The sequence below is a fragment of the Camellia sinensis genome, chromosome 6 (assembly GCF_055761805.1).
Source record: "Camellia sinensis isolate YWXY chromosome 6, ASM5576180v1, whole genome shotgun sequence".
Lineage (NCBI taxonomy): Eukaryota > Viridiplantae > Streptophyta > Magnoliopsida > Ericales > Theaceae > Camellia > Camellia sinensis.
Window position 1 is genome coordinate 24,571,844 of NC_138966.1, and position 22,086 is coordinate 24,593,929.

Here is a 22,086-nt window from a genome sequence, read left to right on the forward strand (position 1 = left end):
GGGTTTGATCTTTTTATATATGTATGTTTTGGATGGAAAGAATTAATTGGGGGGGGGGGGGGGTTGGGGAAATGGAAAATGAATGGAGGGAAACATAAATGGACGGAAAAATGTTTCAAGTTTTGGTCAATTTACACAAACCAATCAACCTCCCAGACATCCTCCGGGTCGACCGGCTATTTGATGAAAAATGAAAATTTTGCATTGGAGTGCTCGGTATTAGATGAAGTTTTTACCCAAATCTTTACTCAAATTTGATGGGAAAAAATTTTTTAAAAAAAATAAAGAAGAAGAAGAAGAGGAGGAGTAAGCGTTGGAAATACTCTAAGAATAGAGATTTTATTTATTTTGACATGATTGTTTGATAAAAGTAAAAAAAAATGACGTACTGAATTATAGTATTAAAATATCTAAGTACTTTATATATAATCAACTCTGTATAATTTGAAAGTAAAAAAAACTTCTTAACTTCAAATTTAAGATACAATTTTTAAAGTAAATTTAAGTGAAAGGTGTTTATGAAACACTAAACACTCTTTATTAAGAATGGGAATTTGCGATACGACACGATAACATGATTCGAACCGTGTGCAAAGTTAGCGGGTTAGAATTGACTATTTTCTGACACGAACACGTATATGACACGACCTGATTACACAAATATTAAACAGGTCAAGTTAGTTTCAAATCTGCATAACACGAAATTGACACAAATAACCTATATAATGAAAATTTAGTTACACATTTTAATATTATTTCCACTAAAGAGTATCGTGGCATCTTTTAATATCTTACATAATTACATCTAATTTATTAAAAAATATGTAAAATACAATTTTAAATCTAATATATGTTTTGTTTTTACTTTTAATTGAACTTAATGTATTTTTGTCTATTATTTGAATTAATCTAGTAAAAAAATATAATAAAAAATATAATTTTTATAAATTAAGAAAATAAAATTAATTTGAAATCAAATATATCAATAAATAATTTCGTTTAATATAGATTAGTTTTATTAAATTTAACTTGTGAAGAAATTTTCAAATTTTTTTCATACATAATATTTTTAGTTAATGGTAAAAAAATTTAACATGACACATTAACACGACACAAACCGGACACGGACCGAACATAACACAACACGATAACACGAAATAATAAACGAATCAGGTTAGTGTTGAGATAATTCTGACACAAACTTAAAATGATACGACATGAATATATAATCCAACACAACACAATCGTGATTTGTGACGCCCTCCCTTACTCTTTATCAATGTAGGTTAGGAATACAAAAGAGGTTTTTGCATGACAGGCCGTAGGTATAAAACAAAGGTGTGACACCTAGATGAGTGGACTCTCTCTCACATTCATATATTTTTTTGTGAATTTTTTTTTTTTATACATTTATATTGTGTATAGATTATAAATTTGGATATAAAAAGAAAAATAGAGAAGAAATTAACTTAGATGTCTCTCACATTTTCTCTGTTCCTTTTCACTTATTTACCTAAATTCATAATCTAAATATAAGATTAAATTTTGTTTAATAAAAAACCCCGTAATCATTCACTTTTATTTATTTTAAAATTAGCTTGTAGGAATAGATATTTTTGGAGTCCTAATGAAAGTCCTACATAGGGAATAGAATGGAGGGTAGTGGTAGATTAATAACAAGATAAACTGAAGTTAGCAAAGGAGTATGATGAGTATTTTTAAAAAAGAAAAATCATATGATAGGACATTAAGGTGTTAGTAAGTTAGATTACAATAAAATAGTTCTGAACTTCTGACTTTCTTACTATTCCAAGGGACAATGACATGGATCATTGTGCAATTGTGCTATCCGAATATGATGAGTATGAGGAGTTTTTATGAAAGTAAGAAAGAAGAGTGTCCCACATCGAGGGAGAAGGAAAGAAGCGAGACAATGTTGTTTAGTATAATTAGAGAGACGGGAGCCTTACTCAGAGTATGATCCTTCAGGCAGCTTAAGGGGATGTGATGAGTGGTTCAGTACTCGCGTTAAAACATGCGAGATTTGGGTGTTCCGCCCCAAGCCTGGTTACGACAAATTGGGCACTCACATCTTATCCAATCTGATCCCTGCACTTGAAGGAAATTCCAAGCCAAAAAAAGATCAAATAACATATAAACACCAAATCAAAAATCAAATTTTATTTCAATCCAAAAACTCAAATACAAAGTAATAATCAAATCTCATTCCGACCAAACACCAAATAAATAAACAATCTCAAAACCAAAACACCAATTACAAAGTCAATAAATCAAACAATAATGGTAGGTAGTTCAAATTTTTATGGTTCAAATCATTCAAAAACACCAATTACAAAGTCAATAAATCAAACAATAATGGTAGGTAGTTCAAATTTTTATGGTTCAAATCACTCAAAAACACCAATTACAAAGTCAATAAATCAAACAATAATGGTAGGTAGTTCAAATTTTTATGGCTCAAATCACTCAAAACGACGTCGTTTTGACAGATTTTGAGTGTAAAACGATATCGTTTTGACAGATTTGAGCCATTTGAGCCACAAAATTTTGAGTTACTAAACATTTTCCTAAATCAAAAGCTGCACAATTAGAGGCTCTCAAAATGAGAGGGAAGTGTTGGAGATGTAATACCACTTTAAAATTTAGTAAGTACTAAAATGTTATATATAATATATATAAAAAAAAATTAAAAAGACAATTTCTTTTAATTTAGTATGTATTTTTTCATAAAAAGTCAAAATTATTTTAAAACACTCTATATATTTCCACTTCATAATTTAGTCAAGAAAATTACTAAAAAAAATCACTTTTCAAAAGAATCCTGAGTTTGTTTTTGGAAAATGCTAGAGGTTTCAAATTTTCTACCAAATAAATGATCAAATATCTCACATGGGTGTGGGGCCCGCAATTTGTCCCTAGCATTACCCTTGTTTTTTTCTCATTATGGGCTATTTTTTCTCTTTTATGTTGGTAGTTGATATTGATTGCTAAGCTGAGAAATTTGTGTTGGTTATTATTTGTCCAGTTTGATGAAATCTTCCTCAATTGAAAATAAAAAGAGAGTAAAAAAGAGAAGCACCTAATATATTATCCTTGTCATGTAAGTAATGTGGGATGTTATTTTGGTATGATGTTCCAAAGGCTATTTTAAAATCTTTTCTTAACCAATGTGGGATTATAACATATGTACCTACAAAATTAGAAATTTCCTTATTGTCTTTCCAGAAGTGTATCGTGAAAGCTTGAACTCTCTTTGTTAATCTGGTGAGCACTGACCAGAAGCCCATTAAACGAGAATGATTATTACATTCCCTTTCCCACATGCATCGCATTCTAATCATTTTTATTCTATTGTACCAAACAAAACCATTTTTATTCTATCATATCAAACAGTCTTAAATCATGTATAAAAAAAATATATAGAAAAAAAAATAAGTGTGATAGGTTTGTGAAATATAAAAAAATAATAATAATAATAAGTAAAATGTGAATAAAATATATTTCAAACACCTCTCACATTTTTTTCTTTTCATTTTTCAAATCTTTACTTAAATTCATGAACCAGACACAACATTATTGAAACAAGAGAGCACCCAACTCTCTAGCCATGCTCTTGGCGGGAGGTTCGAACATCATAACCACACCCGCACCCCCCCCCCTGTGAAATATAAAAAAAAAAAGAAAAAAAAAAGTAAAATGTGAATAAAATATATTTCACACACCTCTCACATTTTTTTCTTTTCATTTTTCAAATCTTTACCTAAATTCATGAACCAGACACAACATTATTGAAACAAGAGAGCACCCAACTCCCTGGCCATGCTCTTGGCGGGAGGTTCGAACATCATAACGCCCCCCCCCAAAAAAAATTTAAGATAAAAGTATGGTGTCCAAAAGAAGGGGAAAATTCAAAAAGTGAAAGAAAATGAAAAGCAAAACAAGAGCAATTCCAGAACACATGTTATAGTACGAAGACAGTATCAGATGAGGGTTCGTCTCACAATTTCAACCATTTTAAAGCTGACCTCTACGACATCACAGCCATCAGTCTTCTAAAAGATCATTCAATCTCTTTCAACAATAGTCTACTCCACCGGTTATTCAAATGTGAGAGATTAGCATAACAATTTTTTAAATATGTTTTCTTTCCTAGCACAAAAATAGACAACAAAATTTCAATACAAGCGCTTATCCATATGATATGATGCAACCTATTATCATCATACACAAATGTGTATATACAACTCCAAAAGAGAAGAAAGGGATGTCAACATTAATTATATAAATGAAGCAAAAATGCCTAGGATTAAATTTTAATTCAAAATGCTGTACCTAATCCATCCATTACATCCAAAGCACTAGACTTTGGACGCTCCAATCGCTGGCTTGGAGAGTTCCCAGTGCTCCTGCTGTGGGCCCAAACTTTGTTCTCTCTCTTCTTCGCCAAACCGAATTCCTGACTTTTGCTTAATCCAGGAACCAATCTTTTCCTGCTCATTACCTTTTCCAATAACTTTCTATCTTCTGCAGACATTTGGATACTATAGGTCTTTTGAGAATCACTCACAGATGAGGGTTGATGTGTCTGAAGCGACAAATTCAGCCCCTTGCGAGTGGGAGATCGAAACGGCAATGCTCCGATTCCATTATCTCTCTGTCTTACAACACTGATCAGACGGTGAAGCCATGCTGCCAGTTCAAGGATGTGCAGCTCCGTTTTCTGCTTATCTGCATGATAAAGTGTCTGGAGGCGAATCACGTTATTCTGTGTGGCACCCTTCTTGTTGAACTCATTACTGTAAGAAACTAACACTCTGTTAAATATCACAATGTTGCTGAAAATGAAAGCATAAACAGTGTAAGCAAGAGAGAGGAAACTGACTAACCCAGTATTCGCCCACTCTCCAACCCAACCAAAACCTTGATGCGCCCTGTTTTGAAGTGTCAAAAAACAAAAACAGTAAAAGATGATGTAGATGTATGTGGACTGTGTAAGAGAAAATTAAACAGCTAAGAGATTAGGCTGGAAAATATTGCTTGTTTTCAAATGCAAGATTAGACAAAGCAGAAAGCTGAGTAAGCACTTGATTAAACGTACTTGGAAGTATTTGCAGCCACTGGAACAAGCCATTGGAGTGTGTTCTCCATTTCAGCTTTAATTTGAGAAATTGTGAGCTGCACAAAGGCCCAAAGTTAAAGCACCTAAGTTCCAGAGGCAAAATACAAAGCCTGTATGTGTACACTTAAGTTGTGTTTGAATCATGGATTTCGATAAAGGATTTGGAAAGGGAAAGGGAAAGGGAAAGGGAAAGGGAAAGAAAAGGCAAGGGAAATAGTGAAAAAATTTAGTTTATATTTCATTCACATTTCCCTCACTTTTTCTTTCCTTTTCCAAATCACTGCCCAAATATAGTTAACAAGTGAAGTCCATGAGGAAGACAAAAAGCATTATTGGAACTACACTATTCTAGATTAGGACGCACCTCTTCCTTGGCATCAACAGTTTGACACCGAGAACGTAAAGCAACCTTCACACTGTTTGGCAACCCAAGATATAATTGATCTCTCATATTAGGAGGAAGGGAGGTAGGCCGAGATGTCTAATATCAGGAGAATTCACATTTAAAAATCAACAAGCATTCAGTTATGCTACAATAACCGTATGAGAAAAAATACCAATACTTGGTAAGAGTTGAACTTACAATGTTGTCTATCTGATTGATCACATTAGCATAGTGCAGTGCAAGACCCGCTACACCTAGCCTTTCAGGTTTGTTAACAGGCTCTTTGCCAACCAGGATCAAACCTGCCATGAAATGACAGTGCAATGAAACGTGGAATGTATATCAAGCACACTTCATGAACAACAACTAGGAAAAAAAATTACAATCTGGAATCTTGGATGTTCTATCATAATTGATAACATTGCATCTCCTAGTACTAATGGTCAGTTAGGATTGGGAAACAGATAGTAGATTGATATAGAATGGCTAATGTATTGTATTTGTTTAAACAAACTTCGAGACTAAAGTGGAATTTAGATTCTTCTAGCATGCATGTGCATGGCATTCAGTTATCCCATAGCATTTTTTAGGTGCAGAAAATGAGTATACATTTTTTTAGCCATCATGTATTAGGCCCTTACAAACTATGGGATGCCAAACGAGGAAGCATGTGACAGAACAGAAGATAGGGCCAAGTTTCAAGCAAAAACTCTTAAGAATCAAACCATGGCAATGGTTTTAAACTGATCTTCAAATTCATTTATTCAGTAATTCATGATTGATTTGCTTGTACTATGTTGTTCATACCATTATCTCCAAATGCTTCTAAGATCTCTTGATGTATGAAGGAAACAATATCGACAAGCTTCTCCACAACCTATACAAAAATCAATAATAGGTTAAGGGAGTCTTATTTCACACTTAAAAGGAGGGAGTCTTATTTCACACTTAAAAGGATAACTCAAAACCAGGTTCAGACTGTCAACACCAGGACAGCAGACACACATTCCACGTGTCTTGTGGAATGATTAATGAATAAAATCCAACATATTTACATTCACTGCCATCCACAAGGAAGGCAGCAAAATATGATTTCCAGAGATGAGAAGATAATCAAATCAAATATTGATAAAAAGACTCCCAACTTCTTCCACAAAATGCCTCAAGAATAAATGATAATTGCAAGTTGAGAAATGCAGTCCTTTAGAAAGGTCATCAATATTTTGGCGATTTTCACCAGTAGATAATAGAAGTTAATGTACAATCACGTACCTCCTCCAAACTCTTAGCCCAAAGAGATTTCTTTTTCAAGCTCCTTACAAGTTTTTTTTGATGTTTTAGTTCACTTTGTAGCATCATGATACTCTCTCCTACATTCACAAAGAAATGCAGGTTAATAAAAGAATCGTCCTTCCGGTACCAGATATCAGAACACTAGTGCTAACAATCACTGGCAGAGATCTGTAAATATCCATGGGAGTTGGTCAACGGTAAGTATTCATTTAGTCAATAAGAACAGAAAATGGACATAACTGAAATGAACACTACAATTTTGCAAAATAAACGAAAAACATCCTCCAGGTATATGCTGAATGGCAACCCTTATTGCCCAACATAGAAAACAGATTTCTTTTTTCCTAGACAAAACCATTGTAGGTTCTGGTAAGTCACACTGTTGAGCATCATATAGATTTGATCTTTAAAATACAAAACCATTTACAAGATATCCAGAAGCTCCATCCAACTTAATGATTTGGACATTTCAATTATTTACAAATATACTCTCATTATGCAAGTATGCATACTAAATCAGTGCCCTAGACATTGAACAACCCATTAGGTGCAAACACTAGCACAAGATTTTTGCAGAAAGAAGAAAAGTTGACCTTGTTGCACTTGTTCATAGATAAAATGAAGAATAAAGTCATAAATTGTACAACAAATATATCTTCAGAAGATGGGTCCCCCACTATAAAGACTGTATATGTATAGAACGGAATACATCTTCAGAATTTGCGTCCCCCACTACAAATACAGTATGTATAGGGCACAACGCCGCCGCCACTATAAAATGAAATATATTTTCAATTGTAGCATGAAGAGAATGGTAAGAGTCCATTAAGCTTTTTTTTCCCATGAAAAGGATAACCATTTCATACAAGGACAGCCGAAGGAGCCACAAAAAACCTGGCCTCTTTTCATAACAATGTTGACCAGCAGAGGACCCATAGAGCCAATGTGAGAAATAAATTTAATCAAAACATGTCTGCTCAAAGACGATTACAACCATGAAAAAAATCAAAATTTTCATGAATAAAAAAGAGAGGGATAGTAGGCTATTTTGATATATACATACTACATATATATGTAGAAATTTAATGTATAAAGAGAAATGATTGTATTATTGATTGATTTCTTGATATATTACAATGATTCCTATATATAGAAGAGAGGATGTGGGAAGAGAATAGGTGAGTGTGTAGTAGGTATGGAGTAGGTGAGGAGTAGGTGGAGAGTAGGTGAAGTAAGTGAGTGTGTAGTAGGTGGTAGTGGTAGGTGTGTAGTAGGTGAATTTTAACAGACCCCCGCAAACTCAAGGGGGATAGGAACTAACCAACTTGAGTTTGGAGAGAGTAACAAAACAAAAAAATACATAAAAATAAAAGAGGATAGGAGACACTGTATGGTCGTGTCAGACCATTGGTGAAGACACTGGATGGTGGTGTCATAACGTTGTAGAGGACACTGTATGGTGGTGTCATAACGTTGTAGAGGACACTGTATGGGGGTGTCATAACGTTGTAGAGGACACTGGATGGCGGTGTCAGACCAATGTAGAAGACAGTTTATGGGGTCATGTCGGACCGTTATAGCAGACAATGTTGTGACAGTTTACGGAGTCTTGCTGGACCCTTGTAGAAACTAACCGGAATCAATGTCGGGACAGTTTACACAGTCTTGTCGGACCCATGAAGGAGCTAACCGGAATCAATGTCGAGACAGTTTATAGAGTCTTGTCGGACCCTTAAAAAGTTGCACCCTCAAAAGGTGTGCCCAATCTGTCAAAAAAGGCGTGCCATCAAAAGGCGTGTCCAATCCATAAAAAGGCGTGCCATCAAAAGGCGTGCCATCAAAAGACGGGCCATCAAAAGGCGCGCCCATGTTGTCGTCGAGCGCCGAGCGGCGCATGATGCGTGTGTCTGCCTCTTCGTCAGGGTCTTTATAAACTGAGGCGGAGGCTGTGCTTGAGGCAGAAGCGAAGACAAAAAAACTTTGTGAAAAAACTTCTGAAAAAACTCTTCATTTTCTGAGAGAGATATTCGTTTTCTGAGAGATTGTCTCTAAGAGCTGCAAATCTTGAAACACTCTGTAACACTCGGTTGCCCAGAAAATGACCTCTTCGTCCCGTAGTCTGCTCACTCTCTTTCCAGACCTCAACGAGTCAACAAGAGAGATAACTGGTGCGGTGGCCCGTGAACCTCAACCAAACACCTCTGATTTTGCTCCGTTGAACTTTCCGATGCGGTCTGTGGAGCAAAAAATGACGGTGCAAACTGATATTGAGGCCAATCAGTATACTTTGAAGTCATGTGTGGAGACCATGACGGCGGTCACAAACTTGTCGCACCGGCTGCAAAGTAGAACAAATGAGGTGCAGCAGCTAAACGCCCAACTGGCTCTGCTCCAACGCATGTATAAGGATGCGCGAGCAGAGATAAGTGTGCTAAAGGCGGAAAATAAGGAGCTGAAGCGGAAGGCCACTGTGATGTTCCGATTTGGAGGTCCGCCATATGCTGCAGTGGAGGAGCAGGGAGTAGTGAACGTGCTCGGCGGCGTGGAAAACACGGAGGCAGCACCGTCAAGGGCCGCTCAAGACGGAGGCAAGAAGAAGAGACCGGCGGCAGAGTAGAGAAGAAAAAAAAAAGCCTGCTTGTGGATGTGGTTATTTTGTGTGTTTTTTTTTTTTTTTTTTTTTTTTTTTTTTTTTTTTTTGGGTGTAAAATTGTGATCGGGGTTGATCCCTGAAATGAATAAAGCAAGTGTGTTTGGCAAACTCGAATGGTAGGTGTGGAAATGCAGAAAAATCAACTGGAATGATTTTTTTTTTTTTTTTTTGGTGAAAAATAATAATAATAATAATAATAATATGGGTATCATGGAGTGGGCGGTGGTACAAAAATATTGTGGAGAAAAAGAGGGAGATGGTGAAAAAAGGAGGCCACTCATGTTATTAAAATAAATTAAGGAATTAAAAAAAGTGGTATTAGTTGGCAAAATAAATATATATATATGAAAAAGGAAAAAAGATGAGAGCATTGACGGAGGAACAGGCCCATGTGGCTGGCATGAAGTTGGGTCCATTGTATTTTCATCATAAGAAGTGAGTGGGTGATAAAATAAAAGAAAAGAAAATAAAATAAAAAGAAAGTTGGGGTTTGTCACAAACAGTATACTTCTTGGCTCCACTCTGGTCTACATTCCCACATGAATATCCTCTGTTTACTCCAACACAGCATGGCTTCAATGGATTCTCAAACTCTGAAATCCCTGTGTGATTTTGTTGTAAATTCAAAGCAGACAAAAAAGCTGTGTGTAGATCGATGATTTCTGTCCCTTCGCACAAGTCAATGGAGCAAGTAGATCTCGATGAAGCCGAACCAAACCTTGATGTTGAGAGCCAAACAAGACCTTGATATAGCCGAAGGTGTAGATCTCAACGGAGTCGGCGTAGATTTCGTGTGCTTTGATCTTGCGATCCAAGCCAAGACGAACTCGATCTGACCAGATCTGGAAGGACGGTGGGTGATGGGGGAAAGAAGTCGCGATGGTTTTCATTGTCAAAGAAGAATGCGTCATAAGAAAAATGGAGAAGCTTGCATCAACTTCTGGCAGTTTCTACCATGGTTATGACACTTGCTGTAATTAGGAATGGCAACGGGGCGGGGCGGGGCCGGGGATCACCCTCCCCGTCCCCGATCCCCGATGGCAGAATTTCCCCCCGTCCCCGTCCCCGTCCCCGACGGGGAACCCACCCCCACCCCCACCCCCACCCCCACCCCCGCCTCCTAACGGAGATCGGGTTTCCCCGACCCCGAAAATCCCCGGCTAAAAAACAACATCAACAAATCTCAACAACATCTCAGTCAGTCAGCTCAAAAAGCAACTTAAGAAGATCAAAAAAAAAAAAAAAAAAAAAATCTGTCATAGATATATATATATATATATAACAATCATAAAAAAAAATTATATATATGTAACAATCAGATCTATTCTACAATCAGATCTATTCTTCTTATTCAGATCTGTTTCTGTTCTTCATGAATCACGATCTGACGGACGGAGGGCTTCACGGACGGAGTGCTTCACGGACGGAGGGAAAGGGAGAGTGTTGACGATCTGATGGAAAGCTTCACGATCTGATGGAGGAGGGCTTCGCCGTGAAGCCTTCACGGACGGAGGGATCTGACGATGGAACGCTTCACGGACGGAGGGAGATGGAGAGGGAGAGGGAGAGGAGAGGGAGGGAGAGAGATGAGACAGAGTCTGAGATCGCTTCACGGACGGAGGGAGATGTAGAGGGAGAGGGAGAGGAGAGGGAGGGAGAGAGATGAGACAGTCTGAGATTTGAGGGAGAGAGAGATGAGAGCCACGGTCGGTGAGAGAGAGAGACACAGGAAATGAGAGGAAATGAAATGGGAGAGTTGACATCAAAATTAATATAATACAACTAATATTTAATAATACAATTATACAACTAATCATCAGTGGCGGGGAGGAATCGGGGAAATTCCGGGGCGGGGCGGGGCCAGGGCCGGGGCTGACGAGCCTATCCCCGTCCCCGGCCCGAAATTGATCGGGGAGTGATTTTTTAATACCATCCCCGTCCCCGTGGGGATATTTTTCGGGGAAAAACCACTTATTTCGGGGTCGGGGGATCGGGTCCCCGTCGGGCCGGGTTTAAATTGCCATCTCTAGCTGTAATAGAGTGGCTTGGACACCCATAACCCTTAATTGAGCCACCAACAACACCTAGGGCAGCAAACTTTGGAAGAACATCAAATGGAAATTCTGCCTTCTTCCAGTACTTCGCCATTATTGGTGCTATTTCTTTTTCCATATACTCTCTTACTTTCATCCTGATGGACTGTTCTTCAGGAGTCAATAGGTCATGAAACTGAAAATAGTCCGAAGTGCAAGAAGGAAAGATGGATGCCGGAGTTGCTTGGGGGAAGTCGCGATGGTCGATCTGAGCTCGTCGCGAGGCGTGGTGGCTCGCAACGGGAGCTCGGCGGAGGTGTAGAAGCTCTCCGGCCAGATGACGTTGGTGAACCGAACGTTGCCTCGCCTCGCCTCGCCACGTGGAGTTGTCGTGGAGCCACCGCTGAAGGGCGGCGACGAACAGTCGAACAGTGAGGAGAGAGAGATAAGACGAGCGAAAATGGGTGAAGATTGAAGATCCTCCAAAGCAATGACTAGCTCTCTCTCTTCTCGATCGAAAACCGAAAAACGAGGTCGTTGAGATCGGGAAAGTGAAGGTATGTGTAGAGAATTTTAGCGGACTAGGTTGAGGTCCGGCGGGCGGCCAAGGCGAGGTTGCCGCCCGCCGGTGAAGCAAAATTACTAGAGTCTTAACCTTGCTCTGATACCATGTAGAAATTTAATGTATAAAGAGAAATGATTGTATTATTGATTGATTTCTTGATATATTACAATGATTCCTATATATAGAAGAGAGGATGTGGGAAGAGAATAGGTGAGTGTGTAGTAGGTATGGAGTAGGTGAGGAGTAGGTGGAGAGTAGGTGAAGTAGGTGAGTGTGTAGTAGGTGGTAGTGGTAGGTGTGTAGTAGGTGAATTTTAACATATATATATATATATATATTATATAATAAAACAAGGCAGGTTTTGAATTTTTTCACACCTGTCATATTTGTTTCAAAACATCCTAGAGACATTTGTCTAGGTGGCAATTTGGACAATTAAGATGATTTCTAAATAACATCCCATGGCCTACATTTCAAAGAATGTGTGTGATCATTAAGAAATTGGTGGATAGATTTCAACTATTAGATTAAAATTGCTGCAAAATTACAGCCATGAGATTTCTCTCTTTTTTGTTTCTCTTCATTTTGAAAACCATCCTCACCTGTCTCTGTTCGAAACCTTCAACCAAAGCTCACTCCCTCCTCTATGTTCTCTCTCCCCTCACCATATTCACCACCAAAATTGCCAGATCGTTACATACTCAGAATTTGACAAACCCCATCCGCAAACCCCATCATTGTGGCCCACTTCGACTCTCCCTCTATGTCCGCAAACCCACCATTGGAGTCATGGTGATATGGGTTTGACCCAAGAATCAACATTGATGATGGTGGTCACAACAGAGAGAGGTGTGTGAGGTCTTCAACTTCACAATGATTGAGCCAGGTTTGATCGGAAAATCACCATCGGCAATGGTAGCGACAAAGAAAAGTACATTAAGCTGTCAATTGTAATTTCAGACTCGCATTGATGACAATAGTTCTAGTAACTTCAAATCAAAACCCATTAAATTCAAAAGCATATTAGTAACCAAAACCAGAAAACTACCCATTAATTTTCTCTTTTTGGTTTGTTTGCTGAGTTTATTGATTCACACAGGGAATGGAATGTGAAGGAAATGAATCAAATGATCAAACTTTTGGCGGAGAAAAAAAGTTCCCCTTTGGTGAGCTTCATCCACTATTTTTTTTAACTATGTTGAGTTTATGAATTTATATATATTTTAATTTCCTTTTTAATGATAAGATGTTCTAATCATTTTTTTTATTATGACATTTATTAATTGATTGGATAATGGGAAAGACCAAAAAAATTGGCAGCTTACTGTTTTTTGCTTGCATTGCTTCTAAATAGTTTGAATGCTCTCAATTGGATCTTAGTTGTGAGTTTATGAAACTTTTGGATTGATTATTAAAAATGGTGGGTTTATCTCCATTTAAGTTTTTTGCTTTTGTCATTTGATCATGTCTTTTGAAGAATAATTTTTTTATGGGATACGAATACGATAAATGATCAACTCTAATCTAATTTCCTTCATTGTTCTTTGTTTTGCTATTCTATACAGGACTTCTTTGGCATTCTATACAGGATTTTGCTTAGGCAGGTAGAACTTTGAACTCAATGTCTGCATTGTTCTTTGTTTTGATTGCTATAGCCATTGACTTTGTCTCATTTTAATTGTAACTGATTCAGCATTTTCTGCCTGTTCCTTTTTTTTACTGTAACTGATTTTCAAATTTTCGGGTTGTTACCTTGAAACCTATATTCGGGATTTTGGATTTTTGGATCCTACAAAATCAGCCTTCCTTTTTTATTTGCTTTATCTCTTAATTGTTTATCTTTTTGGTTGGCCTAAAAGCTTGATGGTTTCTTTTCCTTTCGGTTTGTAGTCTCTTTGTTTTTCTTTTGAACTTTTGAAGTTGCAGACTAGGCAATCATGTTGGCAAGCGACATCAATGAAGACAGTCCTAGTTACAATGTGGGTGTTTGGAAAGTTGCTATTTTAGAAGGCTAAAATTTTTGTGTTTGGGGAGATGATTGGATTTTTTTGTAATTGGATGTGATGTTTATGAGAGAAAAAGTGAAATGATTATAGGCTAAAATAGCCCTTGCCAAACACCACCAATAGCATCTATATAATAAGACAGGTAGGTTTTTGAAAATGTCTTTGTGTTAGAATGGCTCATATTTATTCAACCTTCAATCCCATTGTCAGATTTACTTTCCAACGTTCAGACTTGCATCTCCAAATTTCATATCTTCACTTTTCTTTCCTTCCACAAATCACTACTCAAATCTATGATCCAAACACAACCTAAATATTCAAACCAAACAAGTTGGCCATAAATGTTTAAATTACATTTGCTCAAATAAATGTAAGTAATTTGGTTTTTTTTTTTTTTTTGGTTTATATAGTGGAAGCAATTTTTTTTTTTTTTTTTTAAATTGTGGTTATATAATCGATTGTTTTGTGCAAGAGATTTGTTTTTTTTGTTAATTATACATATGAGACAAAGTGCTGAAAGAATGTAGAATATATAAATTTAATTGGGTAGTGTTGTGGGCAAGAGTAATAAATAGTTAATTCTGATTTTAGAATTTTTTTGCCGGTTGTGATTTTGTAACTCTGAAGATGCCCTACTCCGTATGGTATGGGCATTCGTGTTTATGATAATGAACCAATTTTTGACAAAGCTTTGTAGGGTAATAAAAATTAAACTAAAAAATGCAGCTATTTCTTCTGGACTGCAAGTTTCATTTGCATGTAGGATAGATAGTGGATGCTAATGTTAAAACATGTTCTAGATTCTCTTCGAATGCAACTTGATCATTGAGAAGCAGCATGTTGTCCCAACTTTAAAGTCAGGTTTTTATTTTTGCATCATGCAACTAAAGTGCTTATAGTCTTTTGCAAATTGCAAGTGGGTTGGAAAAAGGAAGACTACAGCAGCAAATGTTTAGTGATATGGTCTCTATCTGTCGATTGCTAATTTACATGAACTTCATGTTCTGGTTTTTATATGGGTGTCCTCTATTTTGACATATGTAAGTTTTGATGATTGTATTGGAAATTTAGTCCATTTGCTGAAGGAAAAGTTTTCAAGTAGGTCATAATGCTTTGAGCTTTACATGTAAACAGGTGACTAAAATTGTTATTCAAGCATTATGGCCCATGTTATGCCTCTCCATCATTCCAAAGCTACATTTTTTATTTTTTTATTTTTTTGTATTTCTGAAACCAAAAGTACAAAAATAAACATAATTTTTTTTTTTTTTTTTTTTTTGGGGGGGGGGGGGGGGGGGGGGGTTTGGGTGTTCATGACCTGCATTTAGTTGTTAAAAGAAAACCTTTAACAGATGTTGAATCCTCTCAATCCCCTCCTCACTATCAAACCCAATCCCCTCCCCATAACCCCAAACAAACGGGGCCTAAAGGTTACTACAAGAAGTGGGTATACAGTTCCTTGATTTCATGCAAACATTGAGCTACTTTGATAAAGAAAACATTTCCAAAATGAATTCAAGTTGGCTACGGAGAAGTAAACCCTTTTCAGTTGGCCATGGTTAATAACCCTTGTTAGCAATGTTCAATTCAGGATTGCAAAGCCATGGGTAACTTGCTAATCATGTGTTAATCACAGAGAAAATCACACACATTGATTCTTTTTGCTGAATGGTTTGAGAATTGATGATTAGAGTAATGGTGCTAAGGTTTTTTTTGTTTTTTTAAAATTATTTTTTCTGTATGGTTTTAGATTTATTCTTGTAATATAATTTATTGATTTTTTTGCTGTATCGTCATTTAATATTTAAGTAACTTTGCTCCATTAGCATAAAAAGCAAAATTATTAATTGTGTTAGAATAGTTATTTCCTGTTCTCTTGTTTTTCTATTAATATTTACTAGAGTTGAGGGTACGATGGACATATTGCAATGTTAGGGTTTGTATATATATTTTGTTGATGTAGAGTTAAATAGACAATTTTTCCAGATATATAAAATTTCCCCCTCTTCTCTTATCTCTTCTTCTTCCTCTTAAATCCTAACCCTAAATTTCTTCATTTTACATTCTAACTTGGTAAACTTGAACCAATCAAAAAGCTTCATGTAGTGGTTTTCCTATAGTTTCTGGATTATACTATTTAGGACTATATTTGTTCAGGTATGCACATAGATGAGCAATGCTACCGATCACAAAAAAAATTTCACCAAAAAGTTTCACAAAAATCATCTCGAAGCCTTTGCTAGTCAATCAAATAATTGATTCTAAAGCTTTCCCGGTTGTTCGGCCACAGTTTTGAGACACTTTTCGTTAAACATTTTTCATGGTCTCTAGCATTTTTGCAGTACATAGATTGTAATATAAGAATTTTATTAGATAGTATCTTTAGGCATGAGCAATCTCTAGTATATATATAACATAAAGCTTTCCCCAGTTATTGCACTGTATTAGATTCATTTAGGAAACCATATATCCATATATGTCTATGGATAAACAGAAGATAATACGAGAAAATTTCAGGTCCGAAATTGCTATTCATTATTATCTAAGAACACTAGAATGAAAGTAAAGGATTAACCATTTCTAACCTTTCCGAGGGAGATTTAAGGAATCCATTTCTTCGAGCTTCCGCTGGTAATCTTGTTCAAATCTTTCCAAAGCATTAAATTCATGATATAACTCCTGCACAGGGAGGAGTTAGCCTTGTAATGTAGATCAAAATGAGTAAAAAAAGCTGAAGCTTTTTAAGAACACAATGAAATATAAGAACACAGGGAGGAGTTAGCCTTGTAATGTAGACCAAAATGAGTAAAAAAAACTGAAGCTTTTTAAGAACACAATGAAATTTAATCTTTATAGTATGGGAAATGTATGTTCTATTTTTAGTCGATCTGAACAAACTCAGGGTGATGATTACAAGGAACATATATTAGCTAACATTTTTGAAGATTTTATACAATTCAAATTCATTTTCACCGTTTTTATGAAATTTTGGAGAGAAAAAAAAAATCCGATACAGCAACATAGTGCAGCTGTGCAGGGCAGTAGGCAGATGATTGCAAGGAACAAATATTAGCTAAAATTTCTAGATTTTATACAATTCAAATTCATTTTCACCAGTTTTATGAAATTTTGGAGAAAAGAAAATCGCATACTGTAACATGGTGCAGCTGCGCAGGGTAGTATCACAGTGCATGCAATCTTTATTGAATTATGAGAAAACATTCAGCATAACGATACAAAGTAGGAGAATATGAACCGGGCATGCTATTATCCCATATCAAATTTTGGGAAATAATTGTGGAACCACCATTTCTAAGAAGACAACCTGTTCTAAAATTAATTGTACAGTACAAGTCAGAAATCATCATGTTCTACAGCACTATACACTATGTTTGGTTTCGTTTTTTTGAGTTATTTTTTGGAAAAGTGATTTGAAAACTTTGCTTTGAAAATGCTTTGAAAATGGATATATGTTTGGTTTTCAAAAAAATGCACTATGCAATTTCAAATTTCCCTCCAAAAGTTGAGAGAGAGGGCTAGATGCATTGACCAATTAAAAAAAAAAAATTCCCTCCAAAATGCACTATACATTGACCAATCAAATTTCCCTCCAAAAGTTGTACCAAGATTCTGAAAACTTTATCCCATTTTCAAAATAACCAAACAAAAACTTCAAAATTTTCAAAAAAATGGGTTTAGAAAAATGGAACCAAACATGATGATAAGCACTGAACTGCTGCCGGTTCAAAATAAAATGGAAAAAAAAAATATATATATATATATATATAGAAGTTAATGTTAGGAAAAAGCATTTGTAATAGAAGAAGGTTCCAGAACTTTTTGTTGACGGGGTCATGCAAAATCTTAAACACTAAATCTCAAATCATAATTGAAAAAAATTAAAAAAAAATTAAAAAATTCCACAAATATATGCATTTTTACAGTTGTACTCGACAAGGTTCTAAATTTTGGAATTGTTGTCTAATAATCAGCAATGGTTAGAGCAAGGGGAGCAGGATCTAGATACCGATCCAAATCAGATATCTCATTAACAATATTATCAAATAAGTTTTGGTTGAACTAATAATAAATAATTAAAAAACATATTACAAGAAAAATAGTAATTATTCATTTCTACTAAAACAAGAAGTCAGCAAAATTCTAATGGGCATGTGCTGCAATCACAAAAAATAAAAATAAAAAAAAAATCATCAAATGCATTAAAAATCTAACAAATTCAACTAAATCAATGTATTATACAAAATGTATCACAAACTTAATGTGCCAATCAAATTTAGGAGCAAAAATAAATAAATATAAAAGAGTGAGGGAATCCGTTGCCTTTCCTCTTCTTTTATTTTTTTAACCCATGGCCTCTTTTTTGCATTGAAACGAAGAAGTAAATGCAAGAGATCTCCAATAAATACAACTGAACTTACCGAAGTATGCTGAGCCAAGGTAGTCAACTCATGCATTGTCAATTCTGCCTCTTCTCTTCGTTGCTCGTGGATTTCATGATCTGAGTCCAATCTGATAAATTACAAATATTTTAAGTAATGTCTTTGAAACACTAGGAAACAACGGTAGCTTCGCTAGTATGAATTATAGAGGCATCTAGCTTACTTTGAAAATAACCGGTCCAGGTTGTGCCATTGTGGATCTTTACATAGATCGCCAAACCTAATCACTTCCCTGGAGAAAACACCAAATTCCTCCCTACAAAGTTCAGCACATATATTACAATACAAAAGAAGATGAAAAATGATGCGATAGATTGCATGCGGCAGACAATTGTTCAAAAAGTCAAAAAAAAATATGAACGAAACAAGGGTGAAGCATTTTGTGAAAAAAGTGAAAACCTTTTGTCAGCAGCAGCAATACTTAGCAACTCTTTCATGTCTGTAGAAACTAATTGTTGCACTCCTTCTGAATGTAAAACCTCCTTTTTCAGGAACTGGACATTTTCTTGAGAAAGAGATTGCATCAAATTCCCACCTTTGGTGATTGTATTAGCAATTTCAAATGCCAAAATGCATATTCTATTCCCTCTTGAAGCCATGCCAGAGATAAATCCGCTGTTGGAGTTAAAATTTGACATGCTACTTCCAAGTGTGTCTAGAACTTCCACTGCCCTCTCTAGGCCCACAAATCCAGCTCTTCCCAAAAATGAGCTCTTCTGGGGCACCTAAAAAGAAGACACAATGTAAACCACAAAGCAACAATAAGTTCCATTTCAATAATATGTCCAATTGGTCTATGTCATGTTAAAGGATTATGACTGTTTGGATTGACAGACACTGAAAACTACTGATCTGAATATAAGATGCCAAGAGAAGGAAAAGGTTCCTGCAAAATATGTTATTCCCATCAAAATATAGTTAAACAATAAAAACAGATGACTAGCATCAAGGGACAAAGATTTATGGCCGCAAGTACATCTTCAGGAAATATTCAAACAACTGTATCCGCCTGTGACCCTGTCTAAAACAGAGTAGTAGCATGATTACATTCCAAGTATGGATTTAGTGCAGGAAATTTTAGCTCAATGGTCTTCTGCTCCTGTACAATGGCTTGAGCTGGTGATTGCTTGAATCATTGTCAACCAAGAAAATAAAATACATCTGACTTTTACCATACACTACACTAAATCATTGTTCAAGCAATTCAAAGATCTTAACATGTAGTTCAATTATCATATCTTACTTGGTTTACATCTACACAAGTCTACCTGCACAAGTTTCATTTGAAGTCATGGTCAATGCATATTTTTGTGCTTCTAACAAAGCCAAAAGTCAAAGCAATCAAAACTACATGAGGCTGTTAGCAACCTTTTTTTTTTTTTTTTTTTTTTCCCTTATCATCCTTGTACATTTGGAGAAATCATCTCTTGCTATTTCTCCCATGATTCAGTGAAGCTTCCAATTATCATAACTGGGATAAATAAAGCCTTTACCGCTCATTGCCACTCATATAGATCCAACTGATGCGAACAAGACAACGAAATTTGAACTAATATAAAAACTTATATAAAGATCATCATGACAAGCCTTGCAGAGTATATAACTGGGAACTGTCAGATGTTCATCTTGTTCACCGTCAAAGATTCTATTCTATCCAAATATATTTGAGGCCCAGATATCAGATAGCACAATGACATTCTTCTGGGATCAAAATGCGCAAAATCCAAACATCCAAATTTCAATATTCCTGCCATCTTTCTTATCTTCCATTTTCTCGAACAATTATGTTTCACAAAAGCACACAAGTTTGCTTGTTAACAATTATTTACAATAAGTAATTATCCTCATTTTTCTTGGGCTTAAAATCACTACCAAAAAAACTTCAAAGGTTATTGCAATTAGAATCTCCATTTGTTTATCTCATTGCAATAACCTTTGAAGTTTTAAAGTTTCTAATTGCAATAACAAAAATAAATAAATAACCACCATTATACTCTCGTGATCTGCAAAGTCAATAAAAAAAATATAAAAACAACAAAGCCAATTGGGAACCAAATTTTAAGCAGATTAAACAAGCCTTCATTTTTTTATTTTTTTATTTTTTTAATTTTTGGTGTGTATCTGATCGAATACTTAAAATCACTTGCTCACACTAGGATCAAAATAAACGCTAACAATCATTGATTACAAGCAAGAGATGTATAACTACCTTGTTTGTCACCGTCCTAGCAGGTGTAGAAGGCTTGAGTTCACGAGAAATGGACAATCGAAGCTCGCCGGAATCAAAATTCTGTGAAGTGTTCTCGAAACCGTCAACATCTGAATACGAATAAGAATCATCCGTATGCTTACTAAAGCTCCTCATGGACTTGAGTTTCCCAGAAAATCCCGAATTCTTTTCCCGGAACTCTGAATTTTTCTTCATAGTCGTCCCAGCCGAGCAAACAGCTCCCATTGTGCTTAGATTATCCAACAATTCTACTCCAAAATTTATACCTATCAAAACAATTCAAATGAAAATTCATATGATCACAGAATTATCAAACATTTTCTCACTAACCAAACAAGGAATTAGTAAAACCTAAACAAAAAGACTAGAAGCTACCTCTGACCACAGAATTGTCCGTTTATGATCTCGCTTGCATCGAATTGACTGGAATTGATGAGGAATGAAAAAGAAAGAGAGAGGGCTTTCGATGCCCCAAGTTTCAAGCCAGACACATGCTTGGAAATTAATATGAGCAGTAATGCTTGACTACTGTGTTTTTTTTTTCTTTTTCCCTGTTTACTTTCTCTCTCTCTCTCTCTCTCTCTCTCGTTTTTTTAAGTGCATAAAAGTCACGATGAATGTGTGAGGAGGAATATTATTTTCTCTTTCAAGAATTTTAGTTGAAAAATGTTAAGAATTTATTTTTATGGATTCTCAATTTATTTTTATGGATTCTCAATTTATCTCATACATTTGTATATTAAATAATGAAATATGAATTTATATATAAAATGAATTTGAATGATTAATTTTTTTTAAATAAATTTTAAATTAGTAAAGGTTAATTTATAATATTACCATTGATTTTAATTAGATTATGCACTCACAATATAATAATCATTATCTTATGTGATATATAAAAAAATAATAATAAGCATATAATTAATAAATAGTAAAATATATCAAGTAAGATATAGGATCAATTTATGTGATAATTTAAGTTTATTTAATAATTTTTAATTTTAGTTAAAAAATTAAAAGTTATATCTTTTTGTTTTTATATTTTTTTTATAAAAAATTAAAAAATTATTAAAATTTCCTGTTCTGAAGTGGATTGAGAGAGAGCGGGGGATATGAATGAATAGAGAAGTCCGCCCGCCGTTCCGAGTTCGTCTCTGACGTCACTTCTTGAAATGTCCATTCTGTACTTAAAATGTGGACCCACGTATTTTATGTACTTTGAAGACTCACGAGAAAAACCCATGATACATTTAAGGCGTTTGTTTGATTCTCTATATAGAATGAGAGAGATTAAGCAGTGTTCGGAAAGTATTGAATTAGT

At 35.4% G+C, this 22,086-nt stretch overlaps 1 protein-coding gene and 1 non-coding gene across 2 annotated transcripts; one reads left to right on the forward strand and one right to left on the reverse strand.

Annotated features, from left to right (window-relative positions):
- The first annotated feature begins 1,999 nt into the window (after nt 1-1,999).
- LOC114259922 (small nucleolar RNA Z279/snoR105/snoR108) lies at nt 2,000-2,110 on the forward strand. The gene has a single exon (XR_003628450.2). It is a non-coding gene; the product is annotated as a small nucleolar RNA Z279/snoR105/snoR108 (small nucleolar RNA).
- A 2,008-nt stretch (nt 2,111-4,118) lies between these two features.
- Nucleotides 4,119-21,452, reverse strand: LOC114259910 (protein PSK SIMULATOR 2). The gene is made up of 13 exons (XM_028199933.2): nt 21,141-21,452; nt 20,745-21,031; nt 18,935-19,260; nt 18,699-18,791; nt 18,515-18,605; nt 16,661-16,754; nt 6,798-6,895; nt 6,333-6,402; nt 5,724-5,827; nt 5,505-5,621; nt 5,120-5,196; nt 4,908-4,952; nt 4,119-4,817 (listed from the first exon to the last, which is right to left on the reverse strand). Exons 2-13 carry the CDS (start codon nt 20,988-20,990, stop codon nt 4,340-4,342), a joined length of 1,839 nt encoding a protein of 612 aa, XP_028055734.2. The 5' UTR covers nt 20,991-21,031; nt 21,141-21,452; the 3' UTR covers nt 4,119-4,339.
- Between the last annotated feature and the right edge of the window lie 634 nt (nt 21,453-22,086).

What these genes read in the sequence shown, in the direction of transcription:
- LOC114259910 (XM_028199933.2), bottom strand. Translation starts at nt 20,990, where the DNA reads ATGGGAGCTGTTTGCTCGGCTGGGACGACTATGAAGAAAAATTCAGAG. An exon ending in CTTAAATCTCCCTCGGAAAG is followed by an intron (nt 6,896 to 16,660) that starts GTTAGAAATGGT and finishes TTGTGAATGTAG; the next exon opens with GAGAGAGTATCATGATGCTA. An exon ending in GGAGAGTGGGCGAATACTGG is followed by an intron (nt 4,818 to 4,907) that starts GTTAGTCAGTTT and finishes AGTTTCTTACAG; the next exon opens with TAATGAGTTCAACAAGAAGG.